The 18,634-nt window shown below is 43.4% G+C and overlaps 1 protein-coding gene and 1 long non-coding RNA gene across 5 annotated transcripts; one reads left to right on the top strand and one right to left on the bottom strand.

The window, feature by feature from the left end:
• The first annotated feature begins 15 nt into the window (after nt 1-15).
• Nucleotides 16-10,760, top strand: LOC106578877 (uncharacterized). Of its 4 annotated transcripts, XR_001322533.3 has the most exons (8): nt 20-109; nt 969-1,432; nt 2,040-2,122; nt 4,016-4,247; nt 8,631-8,787; nt 9,113-9,191; nt 9,395-9,623; nt 9,795-10,760. It is a non-coding gene; the product is annotated as an uncharacterized LOC106578877 (long non-coding RNA). The 4 variants fall into 4 exon arrangements; XR_014381622.1 differs by having other exon boundaries at nt 16-109; nt 969-2,122; nt 8,631-8,979; XR_006760718.2 differs by having other exon boundaries at nt 17-109; nt 969-2,122.
• LOC106578876 (WW domain-binding protein 2) lies at nt 10,707-17,872 on the bottom strand. The gene is made up of 8 exons (XM_014158114.3): nt 17,668-17,872; nt 15,559-15,667; nt 15,298-15,436; nt 14,977-15,069; nt 14,724-14,867; nt 14,463-14,585; nt 14,191-14,261; nt 10,707-12,291 (listed from the first exon to the last, which is right to left on the bottom strand). The coding sequence occupies exons 1-8, from the start codon at nt 17,724-17,726 to the stop codon at nt 12,244-12,246; spliced, it is 786 nt and encodes a 261-aa protein (XP_014013589.3). The 5' UTR covers nt 17,727-17,872; the 3' UTR covers nt 10,707-12,243.
• Between the last annotated feature and the right edge of the window lie 762 nt (nt 17,873-18,634).

Genomic DNA, 18,634 nt, shown 5'->3' with positions numbered 1-18,634 from the left:
GATATTTATGAGTACTTCGTCATCATATGGAGCTTCATATGTATTTTGGCGAGGCGGATTCCCAGCTACTGTATTCAAATTAGATTCCCTATATTAATTTATTACACTGGTGAGCTACATTTACTTTAAAATGGAATCTTAGAATGACAATATGTTAAGTGTTTTACCTTTGATTCATAGAACTGTACTCATCTTTCGACTTGATAGTTGTCTTTTTACTGTAACAATGGTTACAAAGTAGCTAACGTTACTATGATTTCCATTAATTTGATATAGGCTTGCTAGCTACAAACTGCTGGCTTTGCTATAGCAGGGCTCTATGCTTACCTAAACTGCATTTGTGCGCCTAAGTTGAAAAATGTAGGCGCACACAAATACATTTAAGAGCACAATGAAAAATATTTGCGATATTAAAGCAAGAATCCTTAATTTTAGGGGCATTGCTACTCCTGAAATAAAATTCCAGGTCACACAGCATAATATGTAGGAGCCAGTGGAGGCTGCTGGGGGGAGGACGGCTCATAATAATGCCTGGAATAGAGTGGAATGGAGTGAATGGAATGGTATCAAACATCTGAAAACCATGTTTTTGATACCATTTCATTTACTCCTTTCCAGCCATTATTATGAACGTTCTCCCCTCAGCAGCCTCCACTTGAGCCCTGTATAGCCTATGTAGCATCGTGTGACTCATGCAATGACATCCCATAATGGAACGTCGAGTTGCTGATAAGGTCCATGGTCATTCTTCTAAATGGCTCTTTCTCTAGTGATGCTGTCGATAAGAAGGCCAGTATACAGTAGGCGAGTATAGTATACAGTAATGTTTGGGTTTTCAAGTGACATTATGACGACTACAGTATGCATGAAGCAATCTTAGAATCAATATTGAAAGCCACATCCATGTAATGGAGCTACTGTATCAGCAACCCACATGTCCTACTTCTCCCATGAATTTCTCTCCACAGACCTAAAGGGGAGTGTTCTGTAGACAGATCGACTGGAGTGATGGAGGCCCACAATTTGTCCTGCATCATTTGTTTGGATCCCTTCACGGTCCCAGTCACCGTCCCATGCAGTCACACCTTCTGTCGAGACTGCATCACGGCTCTCTGGGACACCAAGTCCAAGTCCGACATGCCCTATCTGCAATGAGAAATTCACCACCAGGCTTGTCCTGAATCGCAACGTGACCCTGTCCTCTCTGGCTGAGGCCTCAGCGAACAGTGCCGGTGCGTCCGGTAGAGACACTGTACCAGTTATGAGGGGCGACATGGCCAGAGCCATGACCCTGATTCTGTGTGACTGACACAAGAAGTCACTGGTGTACTACTGCTGGACAGACAACATGTGTGTGTGCTGTGAGTGTGCCATCTCTGAGTGTAAGAACCACGAGGAGGTGCTGGTGGAGTGTGAGAGGGAGAACCGAGAGGTGAATGTCAGACAGACCTTATGTAACTCCTATGTTTTTGTGGATGTCAATGAGATTAACACATAAAATATGTTCTGGGGGCCTCCCGAGTGGCACAGCGGTCTAAGGCCCAGCATCGCAGTGCTAGATGCGTCACTACAGACCCTGGTTCGATCCCAGGCTGTATCACAATTGGCCCAGCGTCATCCGGATGTCCTTGTCCCATCGCGCTCTAGCGACTCCTTGTGGCAGGCCGGGCGCATGCACGCTGACTTCAGTCGCCAGCTGTACAGTGTTTCCTCCGACAAGAAGCAGGGCGGCTTGGCGGGGTCGTGTTTCGGAGGACGCATGGCTCTCGACCTTCGCCTTTCCTGAGTCCATATGGGAGTTGTAACTACCAATTGCATATCATGAAATGGGGGAGAAAAAGGGGTCAAAAGAATTCTGCCCCAGCCCCATTGGCTGCCTGTGACCCAACACTAACTTCTGGAAAACACTGACTATATACACACTACATTCTGTCTGATGGGGACTACCTGCGGTCAACATTTGTGTGCTGCAGCTGTCATGGAATTTAATTCATATTCTACTACACACTCAATGTGGTATTGTCCATCTGTTTCCACAGTCACTACTGTGGAGGAAGGGGGTGGAGGTGGGAATATGTATGGAGACTGAAAGGAGCTGGGCTGACAGAGAATATCGCCCAAGGTAAAGTTGTTTTTTTATAGTGACACTCAATACACTGGTGAAAGTACCAACATAGTCAATGGAGAGGCCTACATTGAAAATAGGTTCCTTTTCCTAGTAAAGTAGATTTGTCTGTGTGTGACGGTCATGGAATTTTGGATGACAGTTATTTGTCATCCAAAAGTCTGACACAGTTGTCAAATCAACAAACCTGTTGATGCTGGTGTGAACACTGCTCACTGCATCCAAGTTGCTTGACATAGGGCTAATATGTAAATATATACTGAACAAAATAATAAACACAACATACTTTTTTTAAATTATTATACTCTTATTTATATTAACAGTACAGCCCTGTTTTCAATACAAAGAAAAAACACATGTACCCACAAATATACAGACACAAGACATATACAGTACACATTAAGAAAAACAATCACAATTAACATTTAAAATATCAGAAATTGGTGGAGTGTGAGAACCGAATTTTGAATTTCCCCAGAGGGGAAGGTGCAGCATAACTGCATAACTGAAGGCGCATTTTCCGATCTGTGTAGAAACTAGGGGGAAAACCAGGTCAATGTAATTCATTGACCTAGTTTTCTAATGAGTAATTCTAACAGATTAGAGACGTCAGATACATTGGACGTGTTTGCATTAATGCTTTATACAGTTGAAGTCGGAAGTTTACATACACCTTAGCCAAATACACTGGAATTGTGATACAGTGAATTATAAGTGAAATAATCTGTCTGTAAACAATTGTTGGAAAAATTACTTGTGTCATGCACAAACTAGATGTCCTAACCGACGTGCCAAAACTAGAGCTTGTTAACAAGAAATTTGTGGAGTGGTTGAAAAACAAGTTTTAATGACTCCAACCTAAGAGTATGTAAACTTCCGACTTCAACTGTAGATAACATAAAACATGCAACAACTTCAACAATTTTATTGAATTACAGTTCATATGAGGAAATCAGTCAATTGATATAAATTCATTAGGCTAAATCTATGGATTTCACGTCTGGGCAGGGGCGCAGCCATGGGTGGAGCTGGGAGGGCATATGCCCACTTGGGAGCCAGGCCCAGCCAATCAGAATACGTTTCTCCCCACAAAAGAGCTTTATTACAGATAGAAAAAGTCCTCCGTTTCATCAGCTGTTCGGGTGTCTGGTCTCAGACAATCCCGCAGGTGAAGATGCCGGATGTGGAGGTTCTGGGCTGGCATGGTTACACGTGGTCTAAAACTGCACATTTTAGAGTGGCCTTTTGTACCCAGCACAAGGTGCACCTGTGTAATGACCATACTAATCAGCTTCTTGATATGCCACACCTGTCAGTTGGATGGATTATCTTGGTAAAGGAGAAATACTCACTAACAGGGATGTAAACAAGTTTGTTGCCAACATTTTAGATAAATAAGCTTTTTGTGCGTATCAAACATTTCTGGGGTCTTTTATTTCAGTTCATGAAACATGGGACCAACACTTTACACGCTGCGTTTATTCCATTTCATAAGCGTTTCAAATGAGCTGTCAGTCAAGGCTCATGAATATCGGTTCCCGGCCCACTCAACCTGTCTTTTTAAACTTCCTGGTAGTTAGACATGAATGTAATTCATAAACAATTGAGCATTTGTATCCAAAACATATTATGGGTGAAATTCTAGTCACTCAAAAGGCTATTTTACATGGGAATCAGAATGACTGTTCGGGACCTTGTATTTATGCATATTGGTCAGGTGGGAAAACTCACGGATCCATTTCTGAACGGGTTCAACTTGTTGGACCCGTGAAGACCTCTAGATAGTACCTCGCTCACTGCAGTCCAAACTACAATCTGAAAAACTATCCTTATGGTAACCCCCCCCCCCCCCCCTTACTGTTCTCATCCCCAACTTCTCACCCTCTGTAGATGACCCTACAGCAGACCTCCCACTGGGTGAATGCCAAGTTCTCCATGCTGTTTGAGGTCCTAGCAGAGAAACAGGAGTCTACAGGGAAACTTCATTGAGCAGGAGGGGGCTTCTCTCTTCCAGGCAGAGGCTCGGCTAGAGGAGCTGCTACAGGACAGGGCCCAGCAACTCAGAGAAAGCCAGGGCCAGATCGTAGCCCTTAGCAACCTGTCCGACACCCAGCTAATACAGGTTAGAAAATACAGTATGCCAATAAGCTTAGAGCTGGTTTTACATGTAAGCATTCTAGAACACTAATTGTAGATTAGGAGACTCAAGCCTAGTATACACCAAGCAGACTAATAAAACATGTAAATATCGACAACCTTGATATTTAGCACTAACACGTCTATCTGTAATGTTTTACCCTTCTGATCAACAGTAGAAAAAATAGGCTTAATTATTTTATATTATATTGTATAATCTTCAACGATATTAAGGGGAAATACCCAAATCGACATTTATTATAATAATAATAATGAATAATGATAATTCATCAAATTTCTATAGCTCTTTTCATAAAAATCTCAAAGCGTTTCAAAAGCAAAAAAACAAACAAGCAATACATCATCATGAGTAACCCAGCTCTAGTTAGGTCAACCAATACATCATCATGGGTAACCCAGCTCTAGTTAGGTCAACCAATACATCATCATGAGTAACCCAGCTCTAGTTAGGTCAACCAATACATCATCATGGGTAACCCAGCTCTAGTTAGGTCAACCAATACATCATCATGAGTAACCCAGCTCTAGTTAGGTCAACCAATACATCATCATGGGTAACCCAGCTCTAGTTAGGTCAACCAATACATCATCATGAGTAACCCAGCTCTAGTTAGGTCAACCAATACATCATCATGGGTAACCCAGCTCTAGTTAGGTCAACCAATACATCATCATGGGTAACCCAGCTCTAGTTAGGTCAACCAATACATCATCTTGAGTAACCCAGCTCTAGTTAGGTCAACCAATACATCATCATGAGTAGCCCAGCTCTAGTTAGGTCAACCAATACATCATCATGAGTAGCCCAGCTCTAGTTAGGTCAACCAATACATCATCATGGGTAACCCAGCTCTAGTTAGGTCAACCAATACATCATCATGGGTAACCCAGCTCTAGTTAGGTCAACCAATACATCATCATGAGTAGCCCAGCTCTAGTTAGGTCAACCAATACATCATCATGGGTAACCCAGCTCTAGTTAGGTCAACCAATACATCATCATGAGTAGCCCAGCTCTAGTTAGGTCAACCAATACATCATCATGGGTAACCCAGCTCTAGTTAGGTCAACCAATACATCATCATGGGTAACCCAGCTCTAGTTAGGTCAACCAATACATCATCATGGGTAACCCAGCTCTAGTTAGGTCAACCAATACATCATCATGGGTAACCCAGCTCTAGTTAGGTCAACCAATACATCATCATGGGTAACCCAACTCTAGTTAGGTCAACCAATACATCATCATGGGTAACCCAGCTCTAGTTAGGTCAACCAATACATCATCATGAGTAACCCAGCTCTAGTTAGGTCAACCAATACATCATCATGAGTAAGCCCAGCTCTAGTTAGGTCAACCAATACATCATCATGAGTAGCCCAGCTCTAGTTAGGTCAACCAATACATCATCATGGGTAACCCAGCTCTAGTTAGGTCAACCAATACATCATCATGGGTAACCCAGCTCTAGTTAGGTCAACCAATACATCATCATGAGTAGCCCAGCTCTAGTTAGGTCAACCAATACATCATCATGGGTAACCCAGCTCTAGTTAGGTCAACCAATACATCATCATGGGTAACCCAGCTCTAGTTAGGTCAACCAATACATCATCATGAGTAGCCCAGCTCTAGTTAGGTCAACCAATACATCATCATGGGTAACCCAGCTCTAGTTAGGTCAACCAATACATCATCATGGGTAACCCAGCTCTAGTTAGGTCAACCAATACATCATCATGAGTAGGCCAGCTCTAGTTAGGTCAACCAATACATCATCATGGGTAACCCAGCTCTAGTTAGGTCAACCAATACATCATCATGAGTAGCCCAGCTCTAGTTAGGTCAACCAATACATCATCATGGGTAACCCAGCTCTAGTTAGGTCAACCAATACATCATCATGGGTAACCCAGCTCTAGTTAGGTCAACCAATACATCATCATGGGTAACCCAGCTCTAGTTAGGTCAACCAATACATCATCATGAGTAGCCCAGCTCTAGTTAGGTCAACCAATACATCATCATGAGTAGCCCAGCTCTAGTTAGGTCAACCAATACATCATCATGAGTAACCCAGCTCTAGTTAGGTCAACCAATACATCATCATGAGTAACCCAGCTCTAGTTAGGTCAACCAATACATCATCATGGGTAACCCAGCTCTAGTTAGGTCAACCAATACATCATCATGAGTAACCCAGCTCTAGTTAGGTCAACCAATACATCATCATGAGTAACCCAGCTCTAGTTAGGTCAACCAATACATCATCATGGGTAACCCAGCTCTAGTTAGGTCAACCAATACATCATCATGAGTAACCCAGCTCTAGTTAGGTCAACCAATACATCATCATCTCTGGTCACCCCCAAAGCCAATTCCTCCTTCGGCCACCTCTCCTTCCAGTTCTCTGCTGCCAATAACTGGAACAAACTACAAAAGTCTCTGAAACTGGAAACACTTATCTCCCTCACTAGCTTTAAGCACCAGCTGTCAGAGCAGCTCACAGATTACTGCACCTGTACATAGCTCATCTATAATTTAGCCCAAACAACTACCTCTTCCCCTACTGTATTTATTTATTTTGCTCCTTTGCACCCCATTATTTCTATTTCGCACTTTCTTCCACTGCAAATCTACCATTCCAGTGTTTTTTACTTGCTATATTGTATTTACTTCGCCACCATGGCCTTTTTTTGCCTTTACCTCCATTATCTCACCTCATTTGCTCACATTGTATATAGACTTATTTTTCGACTGTATTATTGACTGTATGTTTGTTTTACTCCATGTGTAACTCTGTGTTGTTGTGTGTCAAACTGCTTTGCTTTATCTTGGCCAGGTCGCAATTGCAAATGAGAACTTGTTCTCAACTTGCCTACCTGGTTAAATAAAGATGAAATAAATAAAATCATGGGTAGCCCAGCTCTAGTTAGGTCAACCAATACATCGTCATGAATAGCCCAGCTCTAGTTAGGTCAACCAATAGACACCAAGTCTTTGAGTGCTTCCTCCAAAGATGGAGATGGACAGTTCATGGCTTGATCAGAGGAAGGTAATCATTGAGATGGTTGATGAAGAGTATTATAATGCTGGGAAATGGTTAGGCCTCCACCATATAGTCCTTCAGTTTTTCAGCTGTTTTATATTCATTTATTTACATAGATCAAATACACAAATACTTTTATATATAGTGTATGTGGACACCCCATCAAATTTGTGTATTTTGCTATTTCAGCCACATCTGTAGCTGACAGATGTATAAAATCGAGCACACGGCCATGCAATCTCCATAGACAAACACTGGCAGTAGAATGACCTTACTGAAGAGTTCAGTGACTTTCAACGTGCAACGTCATAGGATGCCACCTTTCCAACAAGTCAGTTCGTTAAATTTCTGCCCTGCATGAGCTGTCCCAGTCAACTGTAAGTGCTGTAATTGTGAAGTGGAAATGTCTAGGAGCAACAACAACTCAGCTGCGAAGTGGTATGCCACACAGGCTCACAGAACGGGACCGCCGAGTGCTGAAGCGTGTACAAATCATCTGTACTCGGTTTGCAACACTCACTACCGAGTACCAAACTGCCTCTGGAAGCAACGTTAGCATAAGAACTGTTCATCAGCAGCTTCACGAAATGGGTTTCCATGGCCGAGCATCCACACACAAGCCTAAGATCACCATGCGCAACGCCAAGCGTCGGCTGGAGTGGTATAAAGCTCGCCACCATTGGACTCTGGAGCAGTGGAAACGCGTTCTCTGGAGTGATGAATCACGCTTCACCATCTGGCAGTCCGACGGACGAATCTGGGTTTGGCAGATGCCAGGAGACCGCTACCTACCCCAATGCATAGTGAGGGGAGGCCCTTTCTTGTTTCAGCATGACAATGCCCCCATACACAAAGCGAGGTCCATTCAGAAATGGTTTGTCGATTTCAGTGTGGAAGAACTTGACTGGCCTGCACAGAGCCCTGGCCTCAACCCCATCAAACACCTTTGGGATGAATTGGAACACCGACTGTGAGCCAGGCCTAAACTCCCAACATCAGTGCCCGACCTCACTAATGCTCTTGTCACTGAATGGAAGCAAGTCCCTGTAGCAATGTTCCAACATCTAGTGGAAAGCCTTCCAAGAAGAGTGGAGGCTGTTATAGCAGCAAAGGGGGGGACCAACTCCTTATTAATGCCCATGTTTTTGTAATGAGATGTTCGACAAGCAGGTATCCACATACTTTTGGTAATGTAGTGAATGTATACATATAAGTAGCTTTGGGATGGAAACCTCATATTGTATTATTATTATTAACATAAATCTAATTATATCATATTTTCTTCATATCCTCTGTAGGAGTCTCGGCTGGTGGAGGTCCCTCCTATGAAGGACATTCCGGTGGATGTGACCCTTAACCTGTAGGAGAGGCTCAGCGGGGTGACAGACATCCTGTCACGGATCTCCAAACTAGTATCTGAGGACCTGGAGAAGGCTGTGGGGCAGGACAAGCAAGGTAACCTTACCTCACTGTATGAAGGAGAAGGCTGTCTCTACAGCTGTGGGGCAGGACAAGCAAGGTAACCTTACCTCACTGTATGAAGGAGAAGGCTGTCTCTACAGCTGTGGGGCAGGACAAGCAAGGTAACCTTACCTCACTGTATGAAGGAGAAGGCTGTCTCTACAGCTGTGGGGCAGGACAAGCAAGGTAACCTTATTGTATGAGGAGTATATTGTCTCACTGTGTTAAAGGTAAATGCTCTATATTTAGATAGAAACAACACCCAGCCTTATGCATAGTCATCTCCAATCTGTTAAAATGTCTCTGTGTTTCTCCCCAGGATAAACGCCCCGTCCTGGCTGTGGTCCTCAGCCCTGCTGCTCCATGTCACCCAGCTTGGAAAAAAGGCCTCAGTGAATGTATATGGTCATACCTTACTTTATTATAAAAAAAACAACTCTCTGTAACTGTAAATAATAGCATAGCGATTTATTCTGGGCTCTATATTTAGTGACCTGAATGATGTTAAAAAGTTTGCCAACATAACCGTGATGTATCACCTATCCACTGTTTTAGAGCCAATTGTGACTAATATGCATCTTCTCACATGCTCCCTCCACAGACCACTGCACTCTGACCCTCGTACGGGTCAACAGTCACCTGGTACTCTCCCAGGAGAACCGACAGGCAGAACACCTGACCGCCGCGCCGTGTCCCCGCCCACGAGACTCGTGTCCCCGCCCACGAGACTCGCTTTGACCACACCTGGCAGGTGCTCTGCTTCCAGGGCTTCAAACACAGAAAGCAGTACTGGGAGCTGGAGATGTCCAAAGCCATAGCCCTACCTGGGGGTAAGAGTGTGTTAAGGCCATGGTAGCCCAGAGCAGGGGTATTCAACTGACAACGGGGGGAGCAGTGTAACTGGCTTCCAGGTCCAGAGTTGAGTTTGGGGGCTATAGAATTGCACCTGTGTCTTTTGAGACTTCCCAACATAACCTTTGACCCCTGCATCTCTCCCCCAGTTCACCTATGAGGGCATCCCCAGGAAGGAAAAGGGAAAAGAGTAGCATGGTGGGAATGAACGATCTGTCCTGGAGCCTCCAGCTGGATGAGGATCAGCTGAACGCCTGGCACAGCGGGCGCCGGGAGACGGTGGCTGGCCACTACCACCACATTGGAATGCTGCTGGATTACGAGGCGGGAACGCTGACGTACTACGGAGACAGGCAGATGAGGCTGCATTCCTTCTACTGTGCCTTCACTCAGGAGCTGTTCCCCCGCCTGACGGATAGGGGAGGGCGTCAGCATCACCCTCTGCTCGCCATGACGACAACACGAAAGGGAACAACTGAGCTAACAATGTCATAAGGGGCTAGTCTTGTAAAGCTGATGAGTGTTGTGATCTCGCCTTACTGTACAGATGTTTTTACAGTCCTGTTGTGGGACACTGACTTGAACGAGAGCGACTGGTAAGTACATATGTGACACGGGACTCTTCTGCACTGTTTATGTTCTGAAATATGGGATCACTCGGGACAGTGGACTAGTCTTTGGGATACTGATGTGGATTTGCAAGTTCTCAGAACCGTGAGCACAGTTAGGAACTGGAAATGACTACTGTGCGGGAAACCGGTTTTCCATAAGAGAAGGGAAAAGCACATTTCTAGGATCCCTAAACGCCGAAGAAATTCCACAAAAGTTCCTGTTGGATTTCTACTGAAGCTGACGTTAAATGTTTTGCACTACTTTGTGTTGGAAGTTGGAACTGGACAAATATGGTATTTAAAATGTAGTCTTCTGATTTAGACAGCTTGACGTTTTGTCAAACAAGGCAATGACGTAGCGTGTAAAAATACAGAAAGTCAGGTACCCAGGCTTGCATCACAATGTGTACAGAAAAATGAACTACTGTCAAATGAATAAAATGGACACACTTCACATCACAAGATCAGTTTAATAAAAATCCAATCCATATTAGTTACAATTGAGCCCATGCTTTGGTCTTTTTAATAATATATTTGACCATTTCAAATGAATTAATCAATAAATTAGTGGGAACTTGAAATAAATATAGCCATATCCGATTTTTTTTTTACTATACACATAGCCATGGCAGGCGCGAAGAGGCCCGATGCATAGCATTCTGAAAGTGCAAAGAATCTGCCAGCTGCATTGTGCCAGAGAGAAAAAGAGATGCCCAAATATTAAGGTGCTCAGATCAGATTCAGGAGACTGACCTCAAACATGTCAGTAAAGGACACACCACAAGAGAAGTTGATAGCCATCAGTGTTGTTAGATGTGAGAGAAGTGACTATTGATCTAATCTGTTAGTCCAGAACAACGCAGGGTGATGTGATGCAAGGAACTATTTCATTTGTTTAATTCCTTGATGTGATGTGGTGAGTTCTAGAATGTTCAGAAGAGTGACACAGGACATGACATCATAGGGCAACTGCTCTATATACACACACACAGGAAGTCGCAGATAGCTAAGATCATCTTTCCATGTAGTTTGATAGTTCAACTAGGATCAGGGATTCTTAGTGTTCTAGCTAGCTGTCCACTATACTGAACATTTTGGTTCCTATCAACACAACGGGAAAGTCTCAAATTACACTATATTCCCTTTATAGAAGGGTGTCATTTCAGATATTGTAAGTCGCTCTGGATAAGAGCGTCTGCTAAATGACTTAAATGTAAATGTAAAATGTAAGATATGTAAAATTTCAACAAAGACCTGGTCTAATGATCTACTGCTATCCTCTCATTAAAAGGTGTCACATTAAAAGCATGTACAGACAAATAATAAACTAAATCAACAATATACAGCCTTTCACTAGCCCCTGGATAGCTGAGAAATCACTTAATTCAGTCCAGTTCAATTAGTCATCAACGGTCTTATTAAATAAACCAGGTTCTCACCAAAACGACCTGCTAAACCTTGAGCCTGCATGCCTGTCCGTATCTGCTTTAGCCAACTTGCCGTTTTCCGATCTGGCAAGAAAATGTAGTGTTTGGCAATGCAGAAAAAGGCAGGTACCCAAGAATACTACTAAAACCTCAGTCAAAAACACCTCTGTCTTAACTTAATATTCCCCTTTTTCCTGACATCTTTGGCTCAAACAAGCTACAATCATATCATCAACCACTAGAAAAGCTGTAAGTAACACTGTTTAGTTAAAGTCAGGTGGAGAGAACTGTTTAGTGGAACTCAGAAGGTAACTGCCTGTACACGAGCTGGGGAGAGTGGAGCTAACATAGCTAGCTGGTTGTGAGTTAAGAGACTGGCCAGAGGGGAGGAGGGGGGAGGGGGAGAGACTTAAAAAGGGAGCAAGGTAGACCGAGAGGAGAGAGACCAAAAGGAGGGGTTTGTGGAAGAGAAAGGAGGAACAAAGACATCATACGGATGGAGAGATAGGGGGGTGGTACAGGCCGTGTGAAGGAGGGGTGGGAGCTGAGATACAGTCTCTCTACTTGGTCTTCTTGTCTTCAGTAGGGGAGTAGGGGGGTGGGTTGTCCTGGAGAAGAGGAGAAAAACATTACAGATATACACAGTATGGAGAACAACAAACTGAGTTAAAAGCACTACAGTGCGCTCTCATTGGTCCTGTGCTGCTTCCTGCACAGCATTCATTGGCTGTACTCTGACCTGCTCTTTGTTTATTGGTCGAGCAGCTGTCTGCATGACCCTGCCTCTCATACCTGATGCTGGACCAAAGTACAAACAATTTAAATATAAAAATGGGGAGAATCCATACCCTTCGAAATCGAAACTTATGTTAATTACAGTACCAGTCCAAAGTTTGGACACCTACTCTTTCAAGGGTTTTTCCTTATTTGTACCATTTTCTACATTGTAGAAAAATTGTGAAAACATCAAAACTATGAAATAATGTAGCAACCAACAACAAAAAGTGTTAAAAAAATGATAAATATTAGATTCTTCAAAGTAGCCACCCTTTGCCAGCTTTACACACTCTTGGCATCCTCTCAACCAGCTTCATGAGGTAGTCACCTGGAATGCATTTCAATTAACAGGTGTGCCTTCTTAAAAGTTCATTTGTGGAATTTCTTTCCTTCCTAATGCGTTTGAGCCAATCAGTTGTCTTGTGACAAAGTAGGGGTGGTATACAGAAGATAGCCAGCCCTATTTAGTTAAAGACCAAGTCCATATTATGGCAAGAACAGCTCAAATAAGCAAAGTGAAATGACAGTCCATCATTACTTTAAGAGATGAAGATCAGTCAATCCGAAACATTTCAAAAACGTTGAAAGATTCTTCAAGTGCAGTCGCAAAAACCCATCAAGCGCTATGATGAACCCGGCTCTCATGAGGACCACCACAGGAAAGGAAGACACAGAGTTACCTCTGCTGCAGAGGTAAATTCATTAGAGTTACCAGCCGCAGAAATGGCAGCCCAAATAAATGCTTCACAGAGTGCAAGTAACCGGAACATCTCAACATCAAGTGTTCAGAGGAGACTGCGTGAATCAGGCCTTCATGGTCAAATTGCTGCAAAGAAACCACTACTAAAGGACACCAATAAGAAGAAGAGACTTGCTTGGGCCAAGAAACACAAGCAATGGACATTAGACCAGTGGAAATCTGTCCTTTGGACTGATGAGTCCAAATTAGAGATTTTTGGTTCCAACCGCTGTGTCTTTGTGGAACGCATAGTAGGTGAATGGATAATCTCTGCATGTGTGGTTCCCACCATAAAGCATGGAGGAGGTGGTGTGATGGTGCGGGGGGTGCTTTGCTGGTGACATTGTGATTTATTTAGAATTCAAGGCACACTTAACCAGCATGGCTACCACAGCATTCTGCAGCGATAAACCATCTCATATGGTTTGTGCTTAGTGGGACGGTCATTTGTTTTTCAAAAGGACAATGACCCAAAGCACACCTCCAGGCTGTGTAAGGGCTATTTGACCAAGGAGAGTGATGGAGTACTGCATCAGATGACCTGGCCTCCACAATCACCCGACCTCAAACCAATTGAGATGGTTTGGGATGAGTTGGACCCCAGAGTGGAGGAAAAGCAGCCAACAAGTGCTCCGCATATGTGGGAACTCCTTCAAGACTGTTGGAAAAGCATTCCAGGTGAAGCTGGTTGAGAGAATGCAAAGAGTGGGCAAAGCTGTCATCAAGGCAAAGGGTGGCTACTTTGAAGAATCTCAAATATATTTGGATTTGTTTAACGCTTTTTTTGGTTACTACCTGATTCCATAGATGTTATTTCATAGTTTTGAGGTCTTCACTATTATTCTACAATGTAGAAAATAGTATAAAAAAAAATATTAACTCTTGAATGAGTAGGTGTGTCCAAACTTTTGGCTGGTACTGTATGTCTATTAGATTAAAATGTGTTCCTACAAGTCAGATTTAGAGTGGTAAAAAAGTGGTAAAGGGGTACCTGTGGCAAGTAGGTGGGAGGAAGTGTGGAACAGCTGCCACTGGTTGCTGCCTCTGCTGCCTTTGCCTCCGCTGGTGGAAGGAGAGAGAAACACCAGTGAAAAGAGAGAGAAGTGGGGGAGAAACACAGAAACCAAGAGAAGTGAATTCATTGTCCTTACTTAATGTGTCGGCAGCATGGGATCACTCACATCACGCTAATTAAACTACCATTACTGAAGGAACTTTGCAAAAGAAAGAAAAAGGAAAGAAAGAACCAAAATGTATTCTGACCTGCAGGTGTGGAAGGCAGGGCAGGGTCGTGGGGGGCCTGCTGTCCCAGGGGGGCGGAGTAGGGAGGAGGGGGCATGTAGGCCGCAGGACCATCAAACGCTGGTGGGTTGGGGTAGAATACACCTGCAGAGAAACAGACAGTACATATGAAACACATTATTACATGGACTGGTTATGATTAACTTAGGTTTTCCCATTTTCAATTAGACAAGTACAAAAATAAATACATAGGAAGACAACAGTAGTCTGTCTGATCCGTACCTTGTGGAGGGGGGTTGGGGTAGGAGTACCCGGGTGGGGGTCCCGCCGGGTACCCATTGGCTGGGGGAGGAGGGTAGGCATAGGCCCCATTGCCCATGTAGGGACAGCCCCCAAAGCCACCACTCACAGGCTGCCCCCTGGATGCTGCACAGGGGAAGAGGAGAGGGGGAAAGACATCATTTAAATCTAGCTATTTAAAAGGAGATAGTCATTGGGTAAATTGATCACAGAATCAGCTCCGAAAGTCCTTTACCTTGTGCAGCGACCTGTAACATGTACTGTCCAAACTCTATGGCTCCTCCTGCAGCAAAAACCAGCTTAAAGGTGGCACAGCCCTCCCAGCCTCCTGGAAAGTGAGAAGTACAGTTACCAACTTTCAAAACTAAAATAAATATAATCCTGATTTCTATTTTTAAAGTCAATTTTTAGCACAGCAGTGGTCCTTGGCTAGATATGTCTCATAAATGTACATAGTATATTTCTCAGGTAATGAGTGTGAAGTTCATTGAGGGCTTGTGGGAAACACAGTAATAGACTCCCTCTCTCTCTCGCCCTCTCTCACACACAAACACACCTCCGGGCTCTGCGCTGACTGTGCCTTTGATGTAGTTGGCCCCCAGGACAGGCTGTTTGACCTCACATCCCTTCATCAGGTAGAAAGGCATCATGAAGGACTGCAGAGCATCACGACTGCCCTTTGCAACAAATATCACCTGATGAGAGACAACTTGGTTTACAGCCATCCTTTCATACCTAGACAGGTGCCTATAGGTTAGGGGATAAGGGGTTGGTTGTATAATATGTTTGCATGGTAAGAAAGTGTGTCTCCTCTTACCCTGAAGGGGGTCAGGAAGATACTCCCCTTCTTACTCTTCCTGAAGGCATCAGGCAGGCACTCTGCTTCACAGAAGACCAGCTCCACATTCTCATAGCTCATCAACACACTGATGACACATATTTGCTACATATAAGGTTGATGTTGTAAGCCAATTCATTGTTACTTTACCTAAAATCAACATGACAATCATCCTTTTTCATAACCACACACGGAGCTAGAAACACACCAAAAAAACAGAAAATAAACAGGTTTAAGAGATTAGGGGGCATTGTGTAACTGTCCAAGTTGGTCAGTTACCTAAAAAGGGGTCCAAGTTGGTCAGTTACCTAAAAAGGGGTCCAAGTTGGTCAGTTACCTAATAAGGGGTTCAAGTTGGTCAGTTACCTAAAAAAGGGTCCAAGTTGGTCAGTTACCTAAAAAGGGTCCATTGCCTCTCTGCAGTAAAGACCTAGTAAGGTATAATAGGCTTGGGCCTGGTGACACTAGTGGCTGGCAGTGGTGTAAAAATATTTTAATGTACTACTTAATTTTTGGGGGGAGGGGGGGGGGGGGGGGGGGGGTGTATCTGTACTCTACTATTTAACTTTTACTTCACTACATTCCTAAAGAAAATAAAGTCCATACATAATAAACTCCATACATTTTCCCTGACACCCAAAAGTGCTCAATACATTTCAAAGGGTTAGCAGGACAATGGTCCAATCAAGAGAACACCCCTGGTCATCCCTACTGCCTCTGATCTGGCTGACTCACTAAAAACACACATGCTTCGAGTGCCCCTGGCTATCGTAAATAAAATAAAAGCAAGAAAATTGTGTCATCTGGATTGCATGATATAAAGGAATTTGAAATGATTTATACTTTTAATACTTAAGTATATTTAAAAACAAAATACTTTTACACATGTATTACTACACTGGGTGACTTTCACTAGTCATTTTCTATACTGAACAAAAATAAAACATGCAACAATTAACAATTTTACTGAGTTACAGTTCATATAAGGAAATCAGTAAATTGAAATAAATTCATTAGACCCTAATCTATGGATTTCACATGACTGGGCAGGAGCGCAGCCATGGGTGGGCATAGGACCACCCACTTGGCTAATCAACCAATCAGAATGTGTTTTTTCCCACAAAAGGGCTTCATTAGACAGAAATACTCCTCGATTTCATCAGCTGTCTGAGGGGCTGGTCTCAGACAATCCCGCAGGTGAAGAAGCCAGATGTGTAGGTCCTGGGCTCCCTCTAAACATCTGTGGCATTGTGTTGTGTGACAAAATTGCACATTTTAGAGAGGCCTTTTACTGTCCCCAGTACAAGGTTCACCTGTGTAATGATCATACTGTTTAATCCGCTTCTTGAGATGCCACCCTTGTCAGGTGGATGGATTATCTTGACAAAGGAGACACGTTCACTAACAGGGATGTAAACTAATTTGTGAATTTGCCAGAAGTAAGCTTTTGGTGCGTATGGAACAATAGTTTGATATTTTATTTCAGTTCATGAAACACGGGACAAACGCTTCACATGTTGCGTTTATATTTTTGTTCAGTACATTAAGGTATCTTTACTTTTACGCAAGTATGACAATTGGGTCGTTTTTCCAACACTGGTGACTGGCTAGGAGGCTAGTTACATCTTACCTGTTAACCCCCAGACCCGCATGACAGATACGTAACGTTAGCTATGTTCGGGAAAAGACCTACACTATTTGCCAGAGCAGGCTATCCTTTGCTAGCTAGTTATTTAGCTATATTTTGCAACTTTGTAGGGGCTAACTTAGCTCAACCTCACCCGATGAGTTGACGTGATCGGCAGTCAACACAAGATAACCATCATTATGGTAAACAAGGGTTAGCTTCTGAGTCCCGGCCAAGTGTTGACAAGACACAAGGCAAGATCTGTTAGCTTGGTGCCTGAAATAATACGCAATGGCAACGCTACATTAGCTACAAAACATTGAATGGCTAGTTGGGAAACTACACAAAAATATAAGCTACAGACTACATAGCTAGCTATATGCACACAGTTAGCTTACAGCTAACTTGCTCACGTTGACTGAAAAGCACTACGCTAGTACGAATAAGCTAACTAACGTCACCTTTCATTGTTGGTGATAATGACGCCTCCGGATTCAGAATTGTTCTTATTCAAAGCCATTGCGATGTTACCGAGTGTGGAATGAACAACGTTAATAAATAATGACAGATGCTATGTGAACTGGATCAAATCGCTTCCCCGTTACCAGCCAGCCTGTCTCGCTTTTGTTGTGATGCTGATGCACCTGCACTTCCGACATGCGTTACGCCCACAGAGTGATGTCATCTCTGAGAGGTGGCTCTTTTTGGCCATTACTAGAACAGAGCCATGCTATTCGGGATCCTTGGCACGTCCATAGCCCATTGAAGTTGAAATGTAAAATTGTTAAGGTTAGATAAGGAATAGCTCTATAATCTCTTAATACTTGCCTCCAGAGATAGTGGACGAAATTAGAAAGATGTCATTAACCTCAGTGAAGTACTTTGCCATACTGTTTTTAGTTAATGCAGCTTTTAAGAGTTTTGGGCCAGTAACAGAAAGATCGCTGGTTTGAATCCCCGAGCCGACTAGGTGAAAAATCTGTCTTTGTGCCCTTGAGCAAGGCACTCAACCCTAATTGCTCCTGTAATTCGATTTGGATAAGAGCGTCTGCTAAATGACTAAAACGTCAATATTAGCAGTTGATTTCGAAAGAGCGCCCCCCAAAATGTAAAGTACTTACTGACACAGGAGGGTGAAAGTGCTCATGGTCTCTTCATTTTGTGGACACCATACATTTGTTGACGAGGACACAACCTTGTGTGTAAGCTACTCATCCCTGTATGTCAGGAAAAAGCACAACTCAACAAAGGCGAAGTGTAACATCAAATGACGTTTATTTTCTCTGCAGGAGATTCATTTAGGTCAAAAACAGCTAGTCTGCTCTATTACCCCCTTTCTGCACGCACGCGCGCACACACATATACACACATACACACACACATACTGAGTCAGTGTTTGACTGTGTGGGTATACGTGTGTATGTGTTA

The sequence above is a fragment of the Salmo salar genome, chromosome 19 (genome assembly GCF_965601325.2).
Source record: "Salmo salar chromosome 19, fSalSal1, whole genome shotgun sequence".
NCBI classification, from domain to species: domain Eukaryota; kingdom Metazoa; phylum Chordata; class Actinopteri; order Salmoniformes; family Salmonidae; genus Salmo; species Salmo salar.
This window is presented reverse-complemented; position numbering and strand designations above follow the sequence as displayed.

Bases quoted from the DNA above. Each gene is read 5' to 3' on its own strand.
- LOC106578876 (XM_014158114.3), bottom strand. From the start codon at position 17,726: ATGGCTTTGAATAAGAACAATTCTGAATCCGGAGGCGTCATTATCACC. The intron at 15,668-17,667 runs GTGACGTTAGTT...ATGTGTCATCAG, and splicing joins ATTATCACCAACAATGAAAG to TGTGTTGATGAGCTATGAGA. The intron at 14,262-14,462 runs GTCAGAATACAT...TCCTTCCACCAG, and splicing joins CCTGCCTTCCACACCTGCAG to CGGAGGCAAAGGCAGCAGAG.